Genomic DNA, 25,099 nt, shown 5'->3' on the forward strand with positions numbered 1-25,099 from the left:
AGCTTTTGACACCCCTTGTGATGATTTTCTTGGGAGGCAACTCTGGAGCAAAAGTCCCAGCTGTGTGAGCAGCAGAAAAACCCTGGTGACCCAATGCTCCTCCTTGTGAAAGATCTGTGGTGGTTGCACAAAACTTGGGGTGGCCCTTCCCAAGCCCTGGAAAAAGTCCCATCTAGATAAACGGGTCTGCTTTTTCCTCCCAGTCTCCTCTGGAGATTGTCCAGCCTGGACAGACCTTGGTGCCTCCCAGTTGGAAGGGAGGGAATGATGTGTTCGATCTGGACACGGTGTTCCCGGCGATGCTTGGCTGCCTCTGCTCCCGTATCCTGGTGCTGTTCTATTCTTAATCTCCCTCCCTAAGGATTGTTTTGTGCTGCTGGAGGGGTTTCCAAGAGAGGCAGCGCCTCTCAAAATCCTAAGTTACCCCGAGTTCCCTCTGTGTGTAGTGTGAATGTCTTAGAGTTGGGCTGATCGTGGCTCATCCTGGCTCTCCAGATTCCCTGAGAGCCTTTCCAGAGCCACAGTGTTGCCCTGCAGCCAGGTCAGTGTCCAGGGACTGCATCCCTGGGTTCTTTGCTTGGAACTAGGAGAGCAGCAGGATCGCAGCTCAGGATCTGCCATCAACTTTGTCAACTCCTTGTGGCTCCCTGAGCGTTCCCTCTCCTGGTCATTGCCAACATGGGAAAGCTCTGGGCAGCTGGATTAAGTCTCTTCTTGGTACTGGTGTGTAGCTGCTAATTATATTATTAATTTTTTATCCATTCTGGCAATAATTCTCTCTGAGAGAATGGTGTGGGATATGGATATGGACCTTCACCACCACGGCAGTGTCTAGGAGCTCATCCACATCATGTTATCCTATGGAAAACGTCCCTCCTGTCCCCCCAAAGCTGCAGTCTGGATAAAACAAGGTCAGGTGAGGCACCTCAGCAGCAGGGATCCTCAGGAGCTTTTCCCCATCCCTGTTGTCCCTAGGGATGAGGCCCCGGCCTCGTACAGCCAGATGAAGTGGCCTCCTGCGGTCCTGTTGTCCCTGCTCCAACACCCTCATCCCGGGAAGGGAGATAAAGGCGTTGTCTCCAAACAAACAGGGCAATGTGCCCCCCTGGGCAGGCACCTTGGAGCCTCCCAAATGGAGCCGCTGTTCCTGCCCTCGGAGAGCATGAATGGACAAGCGCGGCATTGACGGCCGCGGGGACAGGGACAAACGCGCCTCTGTGTCCCTCCTCACACCTTCCCCTCCTCCTCCTCGGCCCCCGTTCTCCCAGGACAATGGCTCCATCCATGCCAAGGTTCACAGCTGGCAAGGGCGGGGGAAAGGCCAGGACAAGGGTGGGGAGCTGCCAGGAGAAAGGGATGCAGGAGGGAGGACAGCTTTGGTGAGGGGAGATGAGGGGAAATTCCAGGCGGGTTGGAGGAGAGAAGGTGCTCAGAGGGAGGGCTCAGGGAAGTTTGGGAGGGAGGATCATCCTTTCTGCCTCCTCTTCCTGCAGTTTCCCGAGGAACATGCCCATGGCCTGCCATGGCACAGCAGGATCATTTCCTCTGGCTCCTCACACTTCCTGTGCCTTGGGATGTCTCCCACCAACACTTTGTCCTCTTGGGAATGGGGAATGGAGGGTATTATCTCCTTATCCCTTAGTTTGGGGTGCTTCCCAGGGCCTTGTCCACCTCAACCAAAGGTGCTTTTGCAAAGTATAATTATCTGTGGATGTTAGCTAAGGAGTTGTGGGATTATGTAGCAGCAGAGAGAGCTTTCCAGGGAACAGGGAGATGCTGCTGCCTCTGGACACTGGGTATTTAGGGAATCCTGGAATGGTTTGGGTGGGAAAGCACCTTAAAGATCATCCAGTTCCAGCCCCCTGCCATGGGTTTGGTTGTACTTCCCACCAGGCCAGTTCATTATTCCAAGTGTTTTGCCTCTGGAACTGGCTCACTGTTACCCAGGTTGTTGCTCCTGAATCTCCCATGTAAATCTCTTTTCTCCCTCAGTCTGAGGCTTTGGATAAATCCCACTGTCCTGTATCCCTATTCCTGATCACTGCTTTCCCAGCACCCTGCCCTGTCTGGCATGGGATAGTTTCTCTAGGAATGCAGAGGGGTTGAATTTGGGATATGGGCTGGGAGCTCACCAAGAACTCCCAGGAAGGAGGGGTCAGGTACTGGGAACAATCCTGGCCCCTCCACGTAGAAGGTTTGGTGGGATGTGTCTGTTCCAAGCCTGTATCCATTGCTCTCTTGATTAATTAATTTTAATTCCATGACAACCAAATTCACACAAACCCCCAAATCCTTACCTGTCAGTTTGGTGTTCTCCTTGGGATCTTATCCCATAGATCCCCAGAGCTCATCCTTGGCTGTGGAATTAGTTGGAAACTGGACTTTGTGGTTTTTTGATCCGGTATGAGCAGGGGATGCAGGAGCTGCCCCTTTGCTTTGGAAGGACAGGGCTGTCCTTGGGGATGGGCTGGTTTCCTGGGAATGTCCCTAGTATGGGACAGGGTGGGGTGGATGATCCTCAGCATTGCCTGGGACAGTCTGTGATGGGAAGGGACATGGGCTGGGTTGGGATGTGTAGGGATACATCCCAAAGGTGTCCTAATCCAAAGGAAACTGCTCAAGGGTGATATTCCTGGGGGGAGCAAAGGATGACAGTAATGGGATGAGGAGGGGCTGTGGGTCAGAGATAAGGTGTGGGATCCCCTGGAAATGCCTTGGACAGCCAGGACTTTGCTCTGGGGTGGTCTTTGGGGAGCTGTGGGAGCACTGGCTCCGTGTCCTGCTCCGGTTACAGGAGCCCCATTTGGGGGCTGGTTATCATCCCAGTCAGGTAATAAAGAGCATTAATTAAGCAGGAATGCTGGGCTGGGATCCAGGGGGAGCCAGGGGCTCCTCCAGGGTCACCAGAAGGGATAGAAGCAGCCCAGGGTTGGGCACATGTGGCAGTAGAGACGTCATCCTGCTGTTCCTTATGGAAGCAGCTTTGTCCAGGTGTGCATCCCAAGTCTCTGGGTTTGCTGAGGTGGCAGGCACGGGAGGGATGCTATTCCCAGCTGGAGCAGCTCCTGCCTGTGTGGCAGAGCCGTCCAGGATGGGAAGAAGCTCCGAAGCCAAGCGCTGGCCCCATGGCTGCCCGGGCTTAGGCGGTGTTTGGTTTGTTTGCCACGGCCCGGATTCCTGGTGCTCGCGGCCAGGCCGGCAGCCAATCCTCCCGGGCCGAAGGATAAACACGGCAGGAGGGAGAAGGGGGTGAGGAGCGGCGCGGGGCCCCGGGAATGTGCCGATGCTGCAGCCTGGCCCCAGGATTGCACAACCCAGCCCTGGTGCACGGACACAGGCGCGATGGGCCCAGGGAGTGCCAGGGCTCTCTGCCTCGCCAAGCGCCGGCACTGCTGTGGCATCCCAGCTCATTCCTGGTGGAGCTTCGTGCTCTGTGTCCTGCTCATCCGTGCATCCCACTGATGCTCCAGCACGTGCTGGAGGACCATTAGGAGAGGGACCACATGGAACCAGAAGCTCCTGGCGTTTCCTGATCCTATTCCACCGCGCACCATTTTGGGTATTTTATCACCTCCCAGGCTGTTCCACACCTCAGTTTTCCCTGAAAATTCTCTGGTACATGCCTCCAATGGCGCTGGGAAGCTCTGGGCTTGGCACAGCCTCTTCTCCTGCTCTTTCTCCTCCTCCTCCCCGGTGTCCCCCCACCCCTGGCTGATGTTCCCCAGCCCCTGCAGAGTGCTGACCTCGTTGTCATCTCCAGCTTCCCACATCTGGTTCGTGTTAGTGCATCCCAGGATGAAGTTCTCCAGCTCTCTCCCTTCCTCCCACCCCCAGGTGACCCAGGCAGGATTAGGGGTGATTTGAAGACAGGCAACAGAGTAGGAATTGAAGAGGGAGGGGAGACTGTTATAAATAGAAATTCCATAAACTTCTCAGCCTATCACTCCAGGAAAATTCCGGGTTAAATCCCTCAGACCTGTAAATATGACAGTTCACAGAGGCCAAGCTCTGTTAACTCTTTCCAAGCCTCCTGTGCCCATCTCTGGGAGCACCCAAAACTGGGACAAGCAGCTGGGAAGGTGCCACCAGGAGGGATGAGCTGGTTGGAGCAGGGGCAGGGAGGGGGCAGCAGGGTGGGAAGCACCTCCGTTGGGATGTGGAGCGTGTTTGAAGGTTTGGGGAAGGCAGAGAAAACCAGTCCAAACATTGGGATTCCTGACATTCTCACACGTCCGGGGGCCTCAGCCCGCCCGGCTCCGCTCACGAGGAGGGTGCTGAGGGTTTTAACTTCTTGTTCTTCAGGCAGAGCTTGGGGTTTTTGGAATTGCCATGGCTCTTTTCCCAGAGAAGTGTTGGAAAGTGGAGCAGTGACATGGTGGGAGAGCAGGGTGGCAATGCCAGGGACAGGAGGAGGACGGGACGTAGGGACCTGGCAGGTTTGGGAGGGATGAGCTCAGTGCTTTCCTGGGCTCCTCCATTTTTCTTTGCTGGGATGAGATGTGGGAGCCTGTCCCATGCAAAGCCATGTGGGTGTTGAGCTTCCCTCCTCGGTGGCTTCCCACTAATCCCCACTTGGGAGGGGGAGGGAATGCCGGTCCCCTTGGGATCTCGTGACTATGGAGCAGTATTAGCTTTTAATTAATCACCTAAGCTGGCTTTGGTCAGAGCCCGGCTGCATGGAAGCTCCGGGTGGTGGGGCATTCCTTGTCCCTGCCCTGATATCCCTGGATTTGTGCAAATCCCACTGTCCTGGAGCAGAGGAAGGTCCTTGATTTCTGGTGGGCAGCCACATCTGCCCCCGAGCCCTGGCGCACCTCTCGCGTCACTGGGCTTATCTCGCCCTCCCCAAGGTGACTTCGAGGAAGCAAAGGAATCCTGGAATGGTTTGAGTTGGAAGGACTGTGAAGCTCATCCAGTACTCTCTTGCCATGGGCAGGGACACCTTCCAGTGTGTTGGTCCAAGTCCCATCCAACCTGGCCTGGAACACTTCTAGGGATGGGGCAGCTGCAGCCTCTCTGGTCACCCTGTGCCAGGGCGTCAGCATCCTCAGAAAATTGGGAAGCACAACATCCTGCTGTCTATAGAGGGCTTCTCATCCTTCACATCTTGGAGGGTTCCTGGGCTCCTCTTCCACCACGGAGGAGCTCCTGGAGTTTGGAGGTGTGAGGGAAACCTGCTGGGATTGGACTTTTCTTGGACAGGCCGAGTCACAAAAATTAGCCAAGTGCTCTTTCTAATGCTTTGATCGTGGATCCCAGTGCCGAAACTTGGGATGAAGACAAGTTTCCTGATGGCCTTTGGGGCGGGTGTTTGCCACAGGCATGCTGTGATTTATAGTCCAGGGCTTTTTTTGCTAAGAGGGAGGCAACGGTGCACAGGAAAGATTCCCACCCTCCTGGAGTGCTCATCCCTGGCAGGAGGGTTTGGGGATGTTACGGGATGACTGTGAGGGCTTGAAGAGGTGCCTTGGGAGATGTGTTTGTGGTGAAGTGTTGGGAGTGGGCTATGGCAGAGATCCTTAGGCATGAGTGAGCTCCCATGACTCCAAGGACAAGAGGGTGGAGCTACCACATCCCAGGAACTTCAGGACGTGGCTGCCACAGTGGAGGGACAGAAGCAAACCCTGTGCTCCCTTGGGAATCTGCAGCTCCATATGGGATGTGCTGGCACACTGGAGACCCCAAAGGCTGTGCCTGCTCCATCCTCTCCTCACCTCAGTGCTCACCTGGAAGCAGCATCGTGTGTCCCTGCTCCAGATGTTCACATCCTGCTCCTGTGTTCACATGCAACACCCTCACCCTGTCCCCAGGTCCCTGGGCTCTGCCACGGAGATGTCCCAAAAATGAATGGTTCCCTGGGATTTTCCCCCCCTCCAGCCAAGGTTTCTAAGGCAGAGCTCCCTGTATCCACGCACACCCTGTCCGCTTGGCAGAATTCCTAGCTGGATTTATTTCTGCCGATTTGCCTGTCTTGGTATGAAAGGGATTTGCAGAGGGAGAGCTGCAATTGGCCGGGGTGGGCTGGAGCCCCCCGGGCCGGCCTTTGCGGATCAGCAAGTGACCTTTCCCGGGAACCTGGGGGATCCAGGAGGGCAGGGGCTTCTCCTGGGCTTTCACGTGGGGTCTTTCAGGATGGTCTTTCACTGACTTCCTTATCGGAGCAGGGGGAGTTGGATCTTCTCTTCCACTTTCTTGGCAGTGCCTTTGGCACTGCGGGCTGGCTCCGGCCCCGGCGGCCTCCGGACTCCCACTTGGGAGAGACAGATAAAGGAAGGATTTTCTGTCAACAAAACCCTGCCCAGCTTCCCTGGAACAGGGCAGGGAGGAGAGGAGGAGCCCTCTGGAGAAAGGACAGGGAAATCCACTGCCTGCCCGTGGAGCAGAGGAGAGGGAGGAAGGTCGGGAGTTGATCCAGGTTGTGGTGGAGAATTCCAGTGTTCTGCAAAGGGTCCAAAGGGAATCATAGAATGTCTTGAGTTGGAAGCGATCCCAAAGGATCTGGTTCCTACCATGTGTCTGTGTCCCCGCCCTGGCTTGTCCCACGTGCCCCATCTCCTGGGATGAGGCTTTACACTGGGATGCAGTGGGTATGGACAGCTGGCAATCCCCGGGGATCTGCTGATCTAGTGAGTCATCCCTGCCCATGGCATGGGGTTGGAATGAAATGATCTTTAAGGGCCCTTCCAAGCCATTCCATTTTTCCACGATTCTCAGATCAGTTCCTTGACTGTATAAGGGTCTGGTGGTGTTTCCAAGGCCCTTTCCTGTCCTTCTCCTGGCTCATGCTTCCACCTCCTCTCCCCTCCAGGCCACGACATTAATGGAGCTCTGGAACCATCCAACATCGACACCAGCATCCTGGAAGAGTACATCAGCAAGGAAGACTCTCCAGAGATGTAAGTGCTTCCCTTGCTCTGCAGTAGGAATGGTGGGTGTTCCTTGTGATTTTCCATGGAGAGATCACAGAATCCTGGAATGGTTTGGGTGGGAAGGAACCTTTGGGTCAGAAGGGATGAAGCCCATCTGGTTCCACCCCTGCCATGGGCAGAACACCTTCCACTATTCCAGGTTACTCGAAGCTCTGCCCAGCCTGTCCTGGAACACTTTCAGGGATGGCACAGCCACAGCTTCTCTGAAAACCTGTTGAGCAGTTTCCAGCCCTAAAATTTGAGGAATCATTTAGGAATCACCTCTGCCCTTCCAGAATCTTCCTGGATTGATCTTTGCTCCTTTATCATTTCCAGCTCTTTCTCCTGTCTCTTCCTGGCTTCTTACCATCAAGTTTTCCCAGTCATTTTTTCCTCCCCTCTCTTTATCCACCCCCCAGGGCACCTTAAACACTTTTCCTTAATCAGAGCACTGGGAGCTCAGATTAAATCCCCAGGACTACATGAGTTTGCAGAAAGGAAGGCTCTCCCTGTGTACCCCAGCTTTGGGAGGGAGGATGGAGTAGACCTGGAGAGCACCAAGGGAATCTGGGAGCAGGGTGGGGATCTTTGGCATAGCTGGTCTGTAAAGCTGGAGCACAGTGAGCACATCCTGCTGGCCACACATTCCTTGAGCTTGCTGTCCTGGGCGCTTCAGAACTTCCTGGGTGGATTTTGGACTCTTCCATCAGTCTCACTGTCTCGTTGCCTTGATGTTGTCCCGTTTTCTCCCTCAGCTGCTTCCCTGAGATCCCTGCTCCCGCCAGCTACACCCACCCCCAGCCCTCCAGCTCCGCCGGCATCCCCGCTCCTCCCGGCGGCTCCGTCGGCAGCGTGAGCAATCCCTCTCCCAGCCCTGCCCTCCACCTCCCTGCGGCCAGCAGCCAGCTCCCCATCCGCCATGGTCCCCTCCTGGCCACTCCCTGCGGAGCCGCCTACGGAGCCCACCTCAACTGCAACAACAACAACGGCATGGTGGTGCCCAAGGGCTTCCTGGCGGGGCACTGCCTGAGCAACGTGGTGCCTCCAATCAAATCAGAGCCCAAGGCCTCCTACGCACCGGGGTGAGTGGGAATGGGATGGCAGGATAAGGGTGGGTGCTGGGATGGAGGCTTCTCCAGGCTGGCGGCACCTGGAGGGTCCCACGGAGCTCTGGCAGCATGGATCTGTGTGGTAAGTCCTTGGTTTTGGGTGAGTGGAGCTCCTGAAGCTTCCCAAAAGGTTTTTTTGGGATCATCCCCCACGCTGTTGTAGAGTATTGGATACCTCTGCTGGACCGTCTTCAGGTGGGAGAACATTGGAGCAATTTTTAAGGAGGAAGAGACACAGAATAAACTGGAACAAGACAAAATTCAGTCTCTGGGATGGAACTCAGTCTCTGGGATGTTGCCATGACTGTTCCAGAGGATAATTCACTACACGGGGCAGGGAGGTGTTCTTCTCATGGCCTGCTGTTGTAGATGCTCTGCTCCAGAGAAGGAGAAGATGGATCTGAGCTGGATGTGTCCTGTTCAGCAAGCTCTGGGGAAGAGGAAGGGCAGGTTTTGAGATTGCTGATGGACCCAGCTGGAGAGTTATTCCCAAGAAGAGAAAGGATGTGGTTCCTGCTCTCCGGGATCGAAGGAAGGGATCAGTAACATCCCATGGTGCTGTGCTCCAGCCTGGATCTTTAGGTGGTGGTAGCTCTGGACAGCCCTCTCCCATGGGATGGATTATGGATGTAAGGACAGTGAGGCCAGGATGGTTCTTCTCCCTCTGCCTTGTGCCCTCTAGTGTTGCCAGCAAGCACAACGTGGGGATTCCCAAATTTGGGAGCACTCAGTCAACAGCTTTCACTCTTTGGATGAACTTGGAAAAACATCCTAGAAAGCTAAAAGAAAAAAATCTGCCTTTCTTTTATTCCCAGACCAGGGGGTTTTCCCTTGCGGTGATCCCAGAAGGATACCTGGAGCTTAGGGGTAATGAAAAGCATGAAGTGATGCCTTGCTATGTCCTTTTCTTCTGGATGCATCTGGAATTCTGCAGGATGTCATGAGTAAGGATCACACCTTGCTGTCAGAGGTGGAGACCTTGTTTGGATGTAGCTGAACTGGATCAGCTTTGATGGCAGCATTCCCTCAGCATCCCAGAATTACTCTCCCCCTTGTGCCAGGCTTTTTCCAGTGGAGAATCACGGAATATCCTGGAAGGGACACATAAGGATAATGGAGTCCACTTCCTGGCCCAAGCCTCCCGTCATGTGCTCAGGGAAAATGTGGTGGATAACAACAAACCCTTCCCTTGGACTGGGCACAGCCACACTACCTCCCAGTGGGAATTCTGCAGTGTCCACCTTTTCCAGCCTCCTGGATTCCTTGAATTGTGCTGTTCCCTTTGGTTATTGGCTTGCTGGTGCATAAATCCTGATAAATCCATAGGAAATACAGTATGAACTCAGATCCCACATGGCAAGGAGCCTGGAAATAAGGCTGGGAATAGATGCTCCAGCCAGGCATGGAAAGGGAATGATGGAAAGGTGCTCCAAGGGAAGGTGGAGGATGAGGGAAATATGGCAAGGGCTTTTTTGGGATCACCCTACCTCAGCCCTCTTCAGCCCCTGCTGTGTGCAACTTCCCATGAAGAATCCAATAAATGGGCCTTGGGCTTCTCTGGTCCAGGAAGATCCTGTATCCTGGTTCCCAGCTGGAATTGTGGGTGCTGTCAGGACCAGAGTTGGAGCAGTGTGTCCTGTGCTTTTCCTCCTTTTCCCAAAATTCATTTGCTTTCTTACTGGCTTTCATCCAAGGAACACTGGGATTTGTCTTGGATTACTTCACATCCATAAAGCTGATGGGGTAGAATGGGTGAATGGAAAAGAATTCCCATGGAAAATGGGAATGTGCCATGGTCTCCCTGCCTGTCCCTGCTGTGCCACCACACATGACCTGGTCCTGCCATCCCTAGACATGGATGTGCTGGAAAAGGCAGCTGGGAGCTCCCACTTCTTTTTGGATTGTGTTTCACAGTCAGGGCCGAATCCTGCTCCTGGTGATGTTGGAATATATCCAGGGGGATACAGCAGGAGCTGTGTTGGTGCTCAGGTTTGTACAGGCAAAATCTGTTCCATGGGCTTCCCAGATTCCCGAGAGCCTCTTATTTCACAGAATCATGGAATTGTTTGGATGTGAAGGGACCATAAAGCCCATCCAGTCCCAGCACTTGCCATGGGCAGGGACATCTTCCACTATCCCAGGCTGGTCCAAGCCTTTTCCAACCTGGCCTGGAGCAGCTTCCCGGGATGGGGAGAGACCTCAGTGCATTCCACTTGATCACTGACTTTTCCATGGGAAGCACACCTTTCCCTGGGAAGCAAATAAATTTGTTTGGCTTATTTTCCCTGGAATTCTCACTGTCAGCTCAACAAAATGTCCCTGTTCCCGAGCTTCAGTGGAACCCATGACAGTGATGGACACACTCAGGGTGTCTGGGATCTGCTGCAGGTGCACCTGGGATTCCCCTGCCAGATCCTGGAGGGTGCTTGAATCCACCTGGACCTCTTGGTTGCTCAGGAAGCTGGATTAAAATGACTTTCCCTTCTCTTTTCCCATTGCTCCACAGCACTTTGCCAGACTCTCCCCCGGATTCCGGATCGGAAGCGTACTCCCCTCAGCAGGTGAATGGTAAGTGCTTCAAAAAGGGAGAAGGGGCGGGGGGGGAAAAAATCCTAATCCAAACCCCAAATCCAGCATCCACCCCCTTTTTATTCCGTGAAAGTGGTTGGCTCTGCAGTCTTTATCAGCCGGGAGAAAACAGGCGGCTGCACTACGTGGGGAGATTATCAGTTAGTAAATATCCCTCAGCTTTCGCCCATTGTTCCGCTCCCGGCTGTGGAAAGGGGGAGAGGGACCGGCACAGAAGGAGAGCTGGGAGTCCACGGACACAGAATCCGTGGTGGGAATCCAGAATCCACGGACACGGAATCCGTGGTGGGAATCCAGAATCCACGGACACTGAATCCGTGGTGGGAATCCGTGGGCGCGGGGACAGCGTGGCAGGGTGGGATGTGGAGCCCGCCATCCCCCTCGTCCTGCCCTCTGCCTCGGGAACTCGGAGCGGGAGCGCGTCCCTGACATGGAACCTGGCTCTGGGAAGCAGCCATGAACCCGCCATTCTTCAGTAAGTTGCTTCCCAGCCTTTCCTCCCCTCCAGCTGATCCCGAGGATCTCCCGCTCCCACTGAAATGGCACAGGGAGCTGAGACCCCCTGCAGGGTCTCTGCAGGGTACTCCTGGCTTCCCCCAGAAAAGCCACCGAGGGTTGTTTGGTCCCTCTGGTGACCTTCACTGTTCTACCATGGAAAAACTCCTTGGGAAGGAAGGAGGGAAGGTTGTCCTGGTCTCCCTTCCCCCTCGGCAGGAGCACCCTCTTCCCCAGGCTCCAGCCCAGTCCCCACCGGGAACAGTGCCTGCTCCTCTTTTTTTTTTTTTTTTTTTTTTTTTTTCCTGATGGAAGAGGTCAAGAGTTCTGTTTATCTTGCTAAAAAAAAATCCCTGGAATTCCTCCTGGCCCTTCCTTAAATATAACAAAGAGGCCGGGCTGCTCACCATGGGGAGAGCAGCTTTGGAGTGCTCGGAGCTCAGTTGGGAAGGAGAGGAGGCTGCGGAGGGCACCCACAAAGCTGGGATCACATTCCTGGAGGTGATTTTCCCTGGGTTTGGGAATGCCTTGGGCAAGCACATCATTTGCCTGTCCTTGGCTGGGCTGTCCCTGAGGCAGCTCCCAAAGGAAGGCTGGCCCAGGATTGAGCCTGGAAGGAGGAATCTGGTTCCATGTGTGTGGAAAAGGCACTGAGAGGTCCCAGTGGGAAGCAGAACACGTTAGAGGGACAGGATGGGTGAGAGCAGCCCTGCCCTGGCAGCCTTCAGCAGGAGGACCCAGTGCAAACGCATTCCAATTTTCCAAACTTTCTGACGGGAGGAGTTTTCCCATTCCTGGTCAAGCGCTTTGGCCTCATTACTCAACCCCTGCCTGGGTGTTCTGAGGCCAAAGTCCATCCAGCTCAGCCTGGAAAGATCCAACAGATCCTTCCCTGCCGTCCCTCTTGGTGTTCCCAGAGACAGTCCCTGGATGTGTTTTCCAGCCAGTTTTCCACATTGGAGCATGAAGAAGCTTTGTCTTGCATTTAAAACAAAGTCACTGTCTCTTCCTACCCCACGGTTTCCTCACATCCCAGGAGTCAGTCCCCCATTCCTGCTCGGATTGTGGTGTTCTGTGGGAACACCTGAAGGTACAGGATTATGCAAATATCAGGGAAAGGCTGGAAAAACAGATGGGCTTTGTCCTGGTGAAGAAAAAGGAGGTTGGAGAGGAACTTTGGACAAGGGCATGGAATGTGAGGGCATGGCGGAATGGCTTCCCACTACCAGAGGGACATTGGGAAGGAATTCTTCCCTGTGAGGGCAGTGAGGCACTGGAATGGATTTCCCAGGGAGGCTGTGGCTGCCTCATGCCTGGAAGTGTTCCAGGCCAGGTTGAACATGGCTTGGAGCAACCTGGGATAGTGGAAGGTGTCCCTGCCCATGGAGGAGAGTGGATCTGGAATGTTGAGGTGTTGAGGAGCAGGGCAGGAAGGGACATGGATTTGCATGTCCCTCCACACCCAAAACATTTCTGTTGGTGCTGGTGTAGTCAAATCCACCCTAATTATAGAATGGCTGTAGTATCCCATTCCAAATGGAGGAGGAGAAAGGTGGAATCGCATTTGAATGTCCCTTTTTATCTATTTAAATTCTGGGATCAAAGTTTCCTCTTGGTTTCAGTTAAAATGTTTAAAGTGCCCCCTCAGAAATCCTCCCTGGAAGTGCTGAGGGTGTTCAGGTAATTCCATTGACTCTTCTCCCTCACTGTCACATGGAATGATAGAATCTTGGAATGGTTTGGGTGGAAAAGGACCTTAAGGCTCATCCCATTCCAACCCCCTGGCATGGGCAGGGACACTTTCCCTAGCCCAGGTTGTTCCAAGCCTCGTCCAGCCTGAGAATCCAAGATAACTGGGTCAGTGGGATCAGGACACTCCTGACTTTGGCTCTTTTCTCCCTTTCCAGATCCTCACCTCCTCCGGACCATGACTCCCGAAAATATGTGTCACATGACTCCCCCTTCCCGCCTGGAGCACCCTCCTCCTCCACCACCTCCTCCTCCACCCCCTCACCTCCAGGGTCCCCCTCCGCCACCCCCACCGCCCCCTCACCCCCTGCAGCCACAGCACAATTCCCACTTTCCCGGCCTGCAGCGGGATATGTTCCTGAAGGCCGAGCCCCTGATGCCTCCGTACAGCGTCGGGCCGGGAATGGCGCCCGCCGAGCTCCACCATGCCCAGCAATCCCAGATGCTGCACCAGCTCCTCCAGCAGCACGGAGCAGAGTAAGGCCTGGGAATGGCGGGGGTGAGGGAGTGGGATCTGGAGGGGTGTGGATTGCCTGAAGTGTGGGGTTGGGTGGGAACAAACACGGGAAATCTGCAGAAGGCTCCCTGCCTATGGAGAGGGGTTGGAACCAGATGAGCTTTAAGGTCTCGTCCAACCCAAACCATTCTGGGATTCTGTGGAATTAAAGATGTGGCTCAGCAGAAGCAGTGACCCAGACTCAGCAGTGTGGGGTGAGGTGGGACAGCGCTGTGGGAATGTTGTGTTTTCCACGTGAGATCCCGCTTGTCCTGGCTGTGGGGTTGTCACCTCCCGACTCTCCGTTCCCTGCTGAGCGTTCCCGCGGTATCCGCAGCCTCCCGGTGCATCCCGCCAAGAAGCGGAAACACTCCGAGTCCCCCCCCAACACCCTCAATGCCCAGATGCTCAACGGGCTGATCAAGCAGGAGCCGGGAATGGGATCGGTGCCGCTCAACCCCGACCGCGTCCAGACGCCGCCCTGGCACCAGCCAGGAGCGCTCTCTCCAGGTACCCCCATTATCCCCTGAATTCCAGCCCTGCGCCAGGGCCGTGGGAGGAGGGAGGATGGCTGCCAGAGGTTGCCAGCCTCTGGGATTCACCCTGGATTTGGTGCTGCCCCAGCAGAAGGAGGGAAGCTTCAGGCAGTGCCCATCGCTTCCTTGGGCTCCCACCCCTCTGGATACTCAGTAAAATTGGGATTTAATCCATTTAACTGTTCCCCACAGGCCTGATTCAGGATAATGACAGCCTGAATGGCTCCTACCTGGATCCCAACTTCCAGTCCATCAAGTGGCAGCCACACCAGCAGAACAAGTGGGCAACTCTGTACGATGCCAACTACAAGGAGCTGTGAGTAATTCCCTCGCCACTGGGGAAGGTGGGATTCACATTCCTTGTGCAAGTGGCAAGCCACTGGGGTTGGGAGCATCCCACTCGAAATACGGGATAAGGATCTGCCTGGGCTGGGCTTTGTGGTGGAGGTAATGCTCCCCATTGCCCCTTCCCTACTGGGAGTGTTGCTCCTCCACACCTTTTATGGATAATTCAGGAATAGCAGAAGGCATTTCAGCAGCTTTGGTAACAATTCCAGAGCCACTCAGACCTTGCTCACCATGGAGGGCTTAATTGGCAAATCTGGCCTTGTCCTGAGGAAAGTTGGGATGAGCAGCACCTTTTCCCCCTCCCTAGGTTTACCAGGGTCCTGGGTTTTAAATTTAAGATTGAGAATTCCTAATGTGGGAAGCTGGAGGTCATCCAGAGCCACTTCAGGGCAGCTTGAGCAGTGTGGAAAAGACCTGGAGGAGGAGGAGGAGTGGTTGGGGGGCAGAGGAGGAAGGAAAAAGAGGGAAGAGGTTTAGGAAATCTAGGAAGTGGCAGACAGGCCAGAGAGGAAGGCTGGGATGATCAAGACAGGGAAGAGAGAAGTGGGAAGGTGGGCTGGGAATTGAGGCAGCGGAGGGTGGAGACAGCACATTGGGAAGGAGGAGTGCTCAGAGGAAACCACTCTGGATCCTCCCTGCATTCCTGGGAGGTGACAAAGAGCTGGCAAGCAGTGGGATGGCTTCCAGGAACCTCTCAGGGACCCTCTGTTCCCTCCCAGTTCCCTCCCTCCTCTTTCCACACAGCCAGCTGGGGTCCTGTGGGAGACATGGAGCAGGGAATGCTCTGGTGCCTGTGGATATCCCTGGACCATGATCACACTTTGCCTGGGAATGGGAGCCAGGGACTCCAAGGGTGGGGGCAGAGTCCCAGCTTTCCCACACAAATCTGCTCATCCAGTCTTCATCCCATCTTTCATGGTGGTGCCAGGGCAGGGAATCCTCTGTTGGAGCTGGTTGCCTCTTTTGGACTCTGTGGCTGTTTTCCCACCCCACAGCTGGAGAGGGAGAATTTGGGAAGACAATTCCTTCTGGTTTACCAAGCCATTCCCATAAAAGAAGTTCAGCAGCTCTAAAGCCATCCTGCACCTTTCCCTGCTCTCCAGCACCAGTTTGCTCCCTCTGGATGGTGGGATGGGGAAAGCTGAGCATCTTGCATGGATCCTGTCCCCAGATCCCTCTTCCATGTGCAGGAATTCCATTGCCACCTCCTCTGACCTCTGTCTGGACATGTCACCTCTTATCCTTTGGTGTTCCAACCTCCCTTTTCCTTCTTGCTGCTTCCTGCTCTGGGAAAATGTTTTTCCATCCCAAACACATCGCAGCACGTCCCGTGCCATTTCCAGGCATTTCTATCCCAGTTCCAGAGATTTTCCATGCTGTCCCCAGGTGGATTGGCAGAGACAAACTCTATTATATTTTCTGCTGGACACAAAGGAGTTGCTGGAGAGCATCTACAAAAATAGCCCTGCCCTCTGGATCTTGGGATCACTTCTCTAATGCCTGCTTTTGGGATTTAGGGTAAAAGCCAGAGCAAGCCCACTCCTGGGGCATTGAGGTCGTCATCCTGTTGTGTAAGGAATAAATTCCATTGAGGTGACTCCATGGGGATTTGAGGAAGCCACGTGGGCTTTGTTGTGGTGCTGGATTTGAGCAGAATTAAGGGTTAAAGGTTGATTGATTAATTTTTAGCTCCACGTTACCTCAGGGGACTCTTCCTGCTCCTGTCCAAGCTGGACCTGCATCTCTTTTTAAATGGAACATCCCTTCATTCTCCTGGTTCAGCACTTTCCTGGGATAATCTATGAGAAACACACAAAAAAAGTCCATCTTTCCTTGCTCCTATAATGGCATTTTTTAGGTTGGTTCATTCAAATTTGACAGGTGGGAATTATCTCCTTTCTTTCTGCTTTTGGGTGTCCTCAGCAAACGAGCAGCATCCACATCAGGATCCATAATTATTCCCCCAATTTAGCTTCCAAGGAGCAGCCATTCCCAGTCTGGTTTCTGCTGGAAGCTGTCCCCAGTCTCGATGTGCTGTTTGAGTTCCCTCTGATCCAGGTGCCCAAAACCTTTTCACAGCCTCAGGAATGTGAATCATCTGAATTATCTGATTTTTCCTACTCTTGATCCTAAGAAAAGAGTCCAGAGAGGAGGTGAAGGAGGGAGAGCATGGGAAGCTGTCCAGGTTCTTACCAGATTTTTGGGAGCGATTACAGGGCAAAAAGTACAATTAATGCTATTCCACGTTTTCCTCCCTTTGCACACAAAAAATTAGGTTCCATAAGGGGATGGGGTAGGGATTAGGTTCCATTCCAGGCCCGTGTCTCAGGTTTTGCCAAGGAATCTGTGTTGTTGAAGGAGACAGAAATCCCTGGATTAATTTTATGGATAGCATACAATGTTTTTGGCCTTTTGCTCTGATGTTGTGGTTTTAGGCTCAGTGAACATTTCCAGGGATGAGCTGGTTTCCAGCAGCAGAGCCAAAGAGGCCTGGAACTGGGCAATTCCCTAATTTACTCCTGGGAGAAGGAGCCATTCATCTCCCTGACAGCGGGCTCTGATAAATTCCAGCTCCCTCCTCCCTCTCCCAGTTTGAGGGAAGGCAGCTGGGAATAGTGCAGCCCTTCATGGAAACAGCTCCATGCTGAGGCCAGAGCCTTGGAACTGGGAAAATGGGAAGGTGCTGTTCTTTTCCCATCCAGCAAACTGTTGCTCTCCTGGGGCCAATCCTGGGGTTTTGGGGTTGCACCCCTTGGCTGGTAGAAGTGTCTGGATGAACAACTGCAAACTTGGCTGTGCTGCAGATCCTGGATCTCAGCAAGGGAATGGAGATCAATCATGGTCCAGACCTGCTGGATGTGTTTTGGGATATGTGATATGGGGTGCTGGTGATGGATCATGGATGTGTCCTGGGAAGCTGAAGGGAATACATAGTATGGACACACAGGTGGGATTGTGTGGGAGAGATGACAGTGTCCTGCTGCTCAGCTGGAGTTTGTAACCTGGAAGCAGAAGACATCAGGGAATGCATGGAATTAGGGAATCTCTTTGGATTAGGGGTCTCCCAATATTGTGTTTTAGGAGCACTTTAGATATGGGGAAACCTGGATGGACAGAAGGAAGGAAGGAATGGGGGAACACGAGCATCCCTCTGCCATCCTGCACTTGGCCAAATCCCAATACAATTCCCTGTGGGGAGTTTGTAACCCCTTACCCTCGCTGGGATTGGGAACAACCTGCTCTGATCCTGCCCTTCTGTCCTGCCTTAATCCGCCCCTGTCAGTGGGGATGTTCGGGATCAAATAATCCATTTGACCCCAGACCTTTTATTCCTGACACTTTGCCCTTTGGCCCCTGCCCTGTCCCTGGAAAAGCCAGCATGGAAAGCAGCTTCTTCCCTCTGATCAATCCCAGTGCAGGGATCCCAATTTGGGGGATGTGCCAGCCACAGCCATTGGGAAATGGGAAAATCTGAAAGGAAAGTGAAAAGGAACCTCTGAAAGGGGATTGTGGAAGACCTGGAATTTCCAGAAGGCCGAGTGGGGGGAGGGCTGCCTGTCTCCCCTCTGTCAGCACACATTTAGCAGCTGTCAGTTTTCCAACTTGGGAAGCATCCATGGTTTGGAAGTTCAGACAGACCCTTTCTCTCCTTGGCTTTGCCAGTTAAAAACAGTGGGAAGAGTGGTGAACACTCAGGAGCCCTAAAAACAGCTGGGAATGGCTTTGCTTGAGTCCCCTTGGGAAGAGGGTGCTTGGGTCAGCTTCAGCTGTGTGTCCCAGTCAGGAATATCCAGATGGAGAATCCAGGGCTGAGACTGGGAGGAGGTTGGGGAATTCCTCTCGTGCCTCTGGGCTAAGGTAGTGCTCTGCTCCCACCGCCTGGTTTGTGTCTGGAGCAGGGCACAGCATTCCTGACTCCCTGGGGCATAAGGAGTGAGTAGTTCCTCGTGGCTATCCCAGAATTACTCATGGCAACCTGGAATCAGCTCTCATCCACATTAACTCCCCAGGTGATTGCAGGGGGAGAATAGTTTTATTCCAGAAAAAAAGGAGGGATAGCAGTGGAGAATCCCTACCTCTCTCTTCCCAGAGTCTCCTGAGTTCTGCCACATTTCTTACTGTCAGTCTGTCCACCTCCCCTCCCGTTGCTCCAGTCCTTCTGGAGGTGGAAGTCAGAAGTGGTTTGGTTTTGGGGGAAAAGTACTCCATAGTTTTTAAGCCTGAGATCCAAGGCTGGGCTGGTCTCCCCCTTTATCTCACACCCTGTTCCTTAATTTAAAACAAGGGGATTTGGGTGTTCTGCAGGATGAGAGGCAGCTCCTTCCCCCCCTTCCAAGGGCCCACCAGTCCTGGACTGGGCTTTACGGATGGTGAGGAAAACGGACTCGCTGCAAAGGCCACATATTTCCCTGATTCCCATGGAAACCAGCCCATTAAGGAGATGTAGATTAAACCTTTCCAGCTGGTGTGTGTTCATGGAGCAGCCAGGACCCCTCCTCCTCCCTCCCTCTCCCCCTCCTCCTCCTCCAGACTTATCCCCTGGGAAAGCTGGATGCTTTTCCGCAGCAGCCATGGCAGGTGGTTGTGATTTCAGCTGGAATTTGGGAGGGTACAGCTGGTAGAAGGTAACATTGGGAATGCCACAAGGTGTGGGTCAGTCTGAGCTGCTACTCCCATGTTAAAGGGATGCTCCAGGCTTTGGGCAGATTTTGGAACTTGGGATCTCCATATTCGTTCCCAGTTGAATGGAAAGAGCTGTGGAACGATGTGGGTTGGAAGGGACCTTATGGATCATCCAGTGATGATCCATGGGCAGGGACACCTTCCACTAACCCAGGTTGCTCCAAGCCCCATCCAGCCTGTCACAGAACCCTTCCAGGGCTGGGATATCCACAGTTTCTGTGGGAAATTGCTGTTCTCAGCTGCTCCCTCTCCCCAGCCCAATGCTCACGTACCGCGTGGATGCTGACAAGGGCTTCAACTTCTCCGTGGGAGACGACGCCTTCGTGTGCCAGAAGAAGAACCACTTCCAGGTCACCGTGTACATCGGAATGCTCGGCGATCCCAAGTACGTGAAGACTCCCGAGGGCCTGAAACCCCTGGAGTGCTTCTACCTGAAGCTGCACGGAGTGAAGGTAAGCGGGAGCTGAGGGACCATGGTGAATCCAGCAGGGAACAGAGGGGTTGGGAGGTGGCTGGGGACAGGTAACAGCACCTCTTCGTGCAGTAGAGGAATGTGTGGAATTACACAATCATGGAATGGGATAGGTTGGAAAAGCCCTCTAGGATCATGGAGTCCAGCCCTTCCCCCAGCACTGCCAAGGCCACCACTAATCCATGTCCCCAAGTGCCACATCCACAGGGTTTTTAAATCCCTCTAGGAATGGTGACTCTACCACTGCCCTGGGCAGCTTGTTCCAATGTCTGACCACTCTTTCCATTAAAGAGTTTTCCCTGATATCCAATCTAAACATCCCCTGAAGGCATTGAAATACAGGTCCTAAGATGGTCTCAGTCAGGCTATCTTCAGGATTGCTTCCCACTCACCTTTGACTCCAGTGGGCACTTTGGGAGGATCCTTTCACCCTCAACTTTTTTGACACTCGGACAATGCCCACACTCAGGCTGGGTATTCAGAGTCAGATGTACCCTGTCATGGAAGGGTGGGCAGAGAGCTGGGAGGGAGGAGGTGGGAAGGGGAAGGTCCCTGTGCTCTGTGCCACATTCCCAAATCCTTCTCTCCAGCTCGAGGCCTTGAACCAGTCCATCAACATCGAGCAGTCGCAGTCGGACCGCAGCAAACGGCCCTTCAACCCCGTCACGTGAGTATGTCCTTGTGGGAATGAGCATCCTCTGCTTCCAGGGAATAAGCAACACCAGGAGAAGGTGGGGAAATGGTGGAGTTGGAGGTCTCCCACCCCAATGTGTGAGTGCCACACTCTCCAGTTTTTTCCTGTTTTCCTCTCTTTGCATTGCCAACCCTGCTCTGTGCCCAGGTCATGGACTGGTGGAGCAGGCCAGGAGATGGCCATTCCCCAAAAAAGCTCTCCAGGTTGTGGCTCCAGCCTCTCCATACCTGGTTCTTCAGGGCATGAAGTATGCGTGGCAGGTCCCAAGATAGGACCAGTGTGCAGCTGGGAATGAGGGAAGAGTGTTGCTGAGTTCAGGGCCTCCACGTGCAGGAAAACTGTGTACTCCCCACCTAAGGAAGGAAGTGGGAAAAGATAGGCACCATTCCCAGATAGCCACCATCCTCACTCATTGCTTTGTTTTCCTTTCCTTCCAGGGTGAACCTCCCCCCAGAGCAGGTCACCAAGGTCACTGTGGGGCGGCTGCACTTCAGCGAGACCACGGCCAACAACATGAGGAAAAAAGGCAAACCCAACCCGGACCAGAGGTGAGGGAGAACACAGGGGTCTCCTTCAGAAGATCCTGAGAATCCTGTGGATCTGCCTGTCCCTGGGCTGGGCAGAGTGGCTGGAGTGGGATGTGGGAATAGGGCTTGGATTGTGGACACCAGAAGGGTGTCCCGGGTCTGGGAGGGGTTGGGGGCACTCAGCACAAGGAGAAGGGGGTGCTGCAAGGCCTCCATGGTGCTCAGTGCTCCAGAGGGGACGGAGATCCAGCTCTTCCCAGCACAGGATGTGTCCCTGAGCTGTGACCCTCTGCAGGTACTTCATGCTGGTGGTGGCCCTGCAGGCACACGCCCAGAACCAGAACTACACACTGGCAGCCCACATCTCCGAGCGGATCATCGTCCGGGTAAATCCCTGTCTCCTCCCACACTCCTTTGCTGCACCATCCTGGGCTGTTTGTTGTGGACATTCCACATCCACGAAATGTGTGGATGTGGGTCTTGGTTTAGTGGTGAATGTGGTGGAGGTGCTGGATTGGCTTTGATGTTCTTAGAGGTCTTTTCCAAACTTGATTTCCCACCTTTCCCACCTCCTCCAAACTCTCCCTGCCTTGCTTGTGGCTTTCCCTGTCCACACTTGGATGCTGGCTTCAGACTTTCCATACCTGGTTGAAGAACCTGTTACAGGATAAGGAAGGAATCCCATTCTCCAAATGGGATCAGTGTCCAATAGAATTGTTGGGAATGAGGAAAGAGTGTTGTTGGAACTCTGCAGCAGGAACAAGAAGATGCAGGAAAATTGGGCACTCTCCCAGAACATCACCTTTTTATGTCCTAAGGCAGGGGAGCAGGAAAAGAAAAAAAGGCACTATTCCCAGGCTCTCCCAGGGTTTTGCTGGAGCACTCAGCTCCAAAACATGAAAGCAGGTAGTAAAACCCAAACAGGGACCTCAGACAAGAAGTCCACGATGATGGATTAGGCAGCTTCCAGAATGTCCAACACAGAATTGAAGGGAATTGCAAGCAGCCTGGAATGCTCTGAACTTGGGACCCAGGAGTATCATCCGTGTCACTTGGTTTCCTGCTGTTCTGAGTGGCTGGAACACTGATAGCTGGGATAACAGCTGAAGGAAGCAAGGATATCCCTTTAGCAAGAGGAGAAGGAGAAGGAAAGGCCAACCTTCCCCGTCTCTGCTTCCCAGTGTTCCCCTCCCTGCTTTTCAGTCAGTCCCTGTTGTCCCATTTCTCCACAGGCTTCCAACCCGGGGCAGTTTGAGAGTGACAGTGACGTGCTGTGGCAGCGGGCGCAGCTCCCGGACACCGTGTTCCACCACGGCCGGGTGGGAATCAACACGGACCGCCCGGATGAGGCCCTGGTGGTCCACGGCAACGTGAAGGTCATGGGGTCCCTGATGCACCCTTCGGATGTCCGAGTGAAAGAGGACATCCAGGAGGTGGGAACCTGGGAAGCAGGGTGGGCTTGGGGTCACCAGGAGGCTGAAGAACTCCCGTGATTCTTGTGGGTCCCTTCCACCTCGGGATATTCCATGATCCTATGACTGCAGAGCAGATGGGAAGTACCTTTGGATTCTTTCTGTCCCAAGCACAGCCAGTTCACCATGTCTTAGGGAATATTGACTCTTCCAGTGTTAACCAGAAGTAGCAAACAGTGGGAAAAAGGTGGAAAATGAGTGGAAAAAAGGTCAGTGTGGCAGGTACCACACTGGGCCTTGCCAGAGCCTGGGTGAGAGGCTTGGCTCTGCTCTGAATTCCTCTCTGCTGGATTTGCCTGTCCAGAAAAGCTGGATATAACCCTGTCAGCTGTTTTTGGGAACTGTCTCTTCCCTGTGTCTGGTTCTGCAAGGAGACTGTCTTCTGATTTCCCTATCCCTATCTTGTCCCCACCTGGATATTAACCCCCAATGTTTGTCCTTACGGCTGCTCAGAGCAGGGTTCAGGGCTATCTCCCAAAGGAATTCCCATGGGCCATAGTGGGTTGTCCTGCTTGGATGCAGAGTGATGGGGATTTGAGAAGCAATGTCCCATTGGGAATTCCATATGCCTGTTTTGTCCCAGGTGGACACCACGGAGCAGCTGAAGCGGATCTCCAGGATGAGGCTGGTGCACTACAACTACAAACCTGAGTTTGCAGCCACGGTGGGCATTGACAGCACCTCTGAGACAGGTACATGCCATGGGAATACCCCTGTGAGACCGGAATGTCCCATGGCAATACGCCTCTGACACAGGAATGTCCCACAGGAATTCACTGCCTTTCCCAGGGGCTGGACCCAGCTCTGTGCCAGGGCAGCCCCCCAGGTGTGGGGTGGGCAAGAGGGGCCTTCTAACCTCCCAAATTAAGGAATATAATGAAATTCCCTCTTTGGTGAGTGGGAGAGAAAGTGGCACTTCCCACAGGGAGAAGGTTTCTCCAAGTATGCTATGGTGGGGTGATGATCCCTATCCATAGAATTTGGGGAGCAGCCTTGTCTGACCATCCTCTGCCCTTGAGGGTCTCCAAGGAGCCGTGCACAGCTTGGAATGAGTATCCAGGGGGTGCAGGGTGATCCCATCCTACCCCACTGTTCCATCTCCACATCTCCAGGTGTCATCGCTCAGGAAGTAAAGGAGATTCTGCCGGAAGCTGTGAAGGACACTGGGGACCTGGTCTTTTCCAATGGGAAAACTCTGGAGAACTTCCTGGTGGTGAACAAGGTTGGTGGCAGCCAGGAGGCTGGGGAGGCTGCCTCGAGGGGATTGTGGAGCTGGATATGGGAGAGGGAAGGTGGGATGCCTGGGAAACGCTCCCAGATGAGTTTCAGACCTGGCTGGTCTTCCAGAAGTCGGGAGCAGCCCTGGGTGGATATCGGACACTGGCAGGGAGGAACCAGCCTGATGCTGGTGAAATTTGGCAGCATCTCCCTCGGGAAGGGCTCCTTGTTGGCAGCTTCCTGCTGGGAGGCTCCCAGTCCTAATCTCCCCTTTCTAGATAAGATAAGGTGCTTATGTCAGGATAACCTGGAGCACCTGGTTTCCTGACCTTTCCCAACCTGTGGCAGCCTGGTTGTTGCTCTGGGAATCAAGGGGACAGTCTCCCATGGCACACATGGAGGGCATGGATCATCCAGGTCCAGGTGTGCCTCAGCCTGCTGGCCTGATTCCCTGGCAGGAGCGGATCTTCATGGAGAACGTGGGAGCCGTGAAGGAGCTGTGCAAGCTCACGGATAACCTGGAGACACGGATCGATGAGCTGGAAAGGTGGAGCCACAAGCTGGCCAAGCTCAAGAGGCTGGACAGCATGAAGTCAACTGTGAGCTCTGGAGCCTTCAGGTACCCATGGAGCCACAGGGAATGTCCCCTTTCATCCCAGGAAGTTCCAAGAGGAGGCTCAGATTGGGAACAGGGAGATGAGGAAGGACTGGGATGTTGGCTGGTGTTGCTTGGCCTGGAGTGGATTAAAGAGCTGAGCTTGAGGAGGTTTGGAATTCCCACAGGACCAACCCAGCAACACCCAGGATGAAATAGTCTCCATGTTTCCCTAAAGTCAGTGGCTTTGTCATGGCAAAGAGTTTCCCATGCTTCCAAAATCTCCTTCCTGACTCTGCTTATGCCAGTTTTGGGGCAAAGCACCAAAAGGGTTTGTGACTATCACACCACAAAAACGTCTTTTCCCTCCCAGAAGTTCCCATTTTTGCCTTGGAATGGCTTGGAAAGCTATCCCTGCCCAGCTCAGCTCCATTCCTCCTTTTCCTTGCAGCCAAACTGGGAGCCAGTTCAGCCGGGCAGGAAGCGTGCCCCACAAAAAGAGACCCCACAAAGTCACCAGCAAGGTAAGGGATGGATCCCAAAGGAGCAGTGCCAGGAGCAGAGAAGGCTCAGGCTGGAGAAAAGGAGGATCAGGGGAAACCTCACTGTCCACAAATTCCTGGAAGGAGGTTGGAGCCAGGAGGGTTCTGCTCCCTGCTTTATCCAAGAGGAAATGGCCCCAGGTTGTGCCAGGGGAGGGCTAGGCTGGATATTAGGGAAAATTTCTTCATGGGAAGGGCTGTCAGGCACTGGAGCAGGTTCCAATGGTGGAGTCCCCATTGCTGGTGGGATTTAAAAACCCTGTGGATGTGGCACCTGGGGACATGGATTAGTGGTGGCCTTGGCAGTGCTGGGGGTGGGGTTGGTCTCCGTGATCCTAGAGGGCTTTTCCAAGCCCAGTTTTCCCATGATCTTCCTTTCTATCTCTTAATGAAGACATTAAATGACTTCTAAACTTGGGGAGTTGAGGATTTTCAGGGAGGCAGGAAGAGAGCTCAGGATGGGCTGGGGGAGATCCGTGCAAGGACCAGAGCAGTGAGGGAGCTCTGCTGATCCAGGGGGTCCTGAATGAGCTGATCCAGGATTTTTTCCACCGCAGTCTCCGTCGGTTGTCCCGGAGCAGGCCTGCATCAGCCAGCGCTTCCTTCAGGGCACCATCATTGCCCTGGTCATCATCATGGCATTCAGGTGAGATCCCACTCCTGGCC

At 53.9% G+C, this 25,099-nt stretch overlaps 1 protein-coding gene across 2 annotated transcripts in view; it reads left to right on the top strand.

Moving 5' to 3' along the window:
- The window catches only part of MYRF (myelin regulatory factor), a 44,156-nt gene that overhangs the window by 10,679 nt on the left and 8,378 nt on the right, over positions 1-25,099 (top strand). For both annotated transcript variants that reach the window (XM_066551977.1, XM_066551978.1), the window contains exons 2-17: positions 6,809-6,896; positions 7,664-7,990; positions 10,524-10,585; positions 13,009-13,327; positions 13,684-13,856; positions 14,075-14,198; positions 19,170-19,365; positions 19,976-20,052; positions 20,517-20,627; positions 20,902-20,992; positions 21,839-22,039; positions 22,662-22,770; positions 23,191-23,300; positions 23,755-23,915; positions 24,343-24,415; positions 24,991-25,079. In XM_066551977.1, coding sequence (XP_066408074.1) covers positions 6,809-6,896; positions 7,664-7,990; positions 10,524-10,585; positions 13,009-13,327; positions 13,684-13,856; positions 14,075-14,198; positions 19,170-19,365; positions 19,976-20,052; positions 20,517-20,627; positions 20,902-20,992; positions 21,839-22,039; positions 22,662-22,770; positions 23,191-23,300; positions 23,755-23,915; positions 24,343-24,415; positions 24,991-25,079 — 2,311 coding nt within the window. The remainder of the gene's footprint in view (positions 1-6,808; positions 6,897-7,663; positions 7,991-10,523; positions 10,586-13,008; positions 13,328-13,683; positions 13,857-14,074; positions 14,199-19,169; positions 19,366-19,975; positions 20,053-20,516; positions 20,628-20,901; positions 20,993-21,838; positions 22,040-22,661; positions 22,771-23,190; positions 23,301-23,754; positions 23,916-24,342; positions 24,416-24,990; positions 25,080-25,099) is intronic.

The sequence above is a fragment of the Molothrus aeneus genome, chromosome 6, assembly GCF_037042795.1.
Source record: "Molothrus aeneus isolate 106 chromosome 6, BPBGC_Maene_1.0, whole genome shotgun sequence".
Lineage (NCBI taxonomy): Eukaryota > Metazoa > Chordata > Aves > Passeriformes > Icteridae > Molothrus > Molothrus aeneus.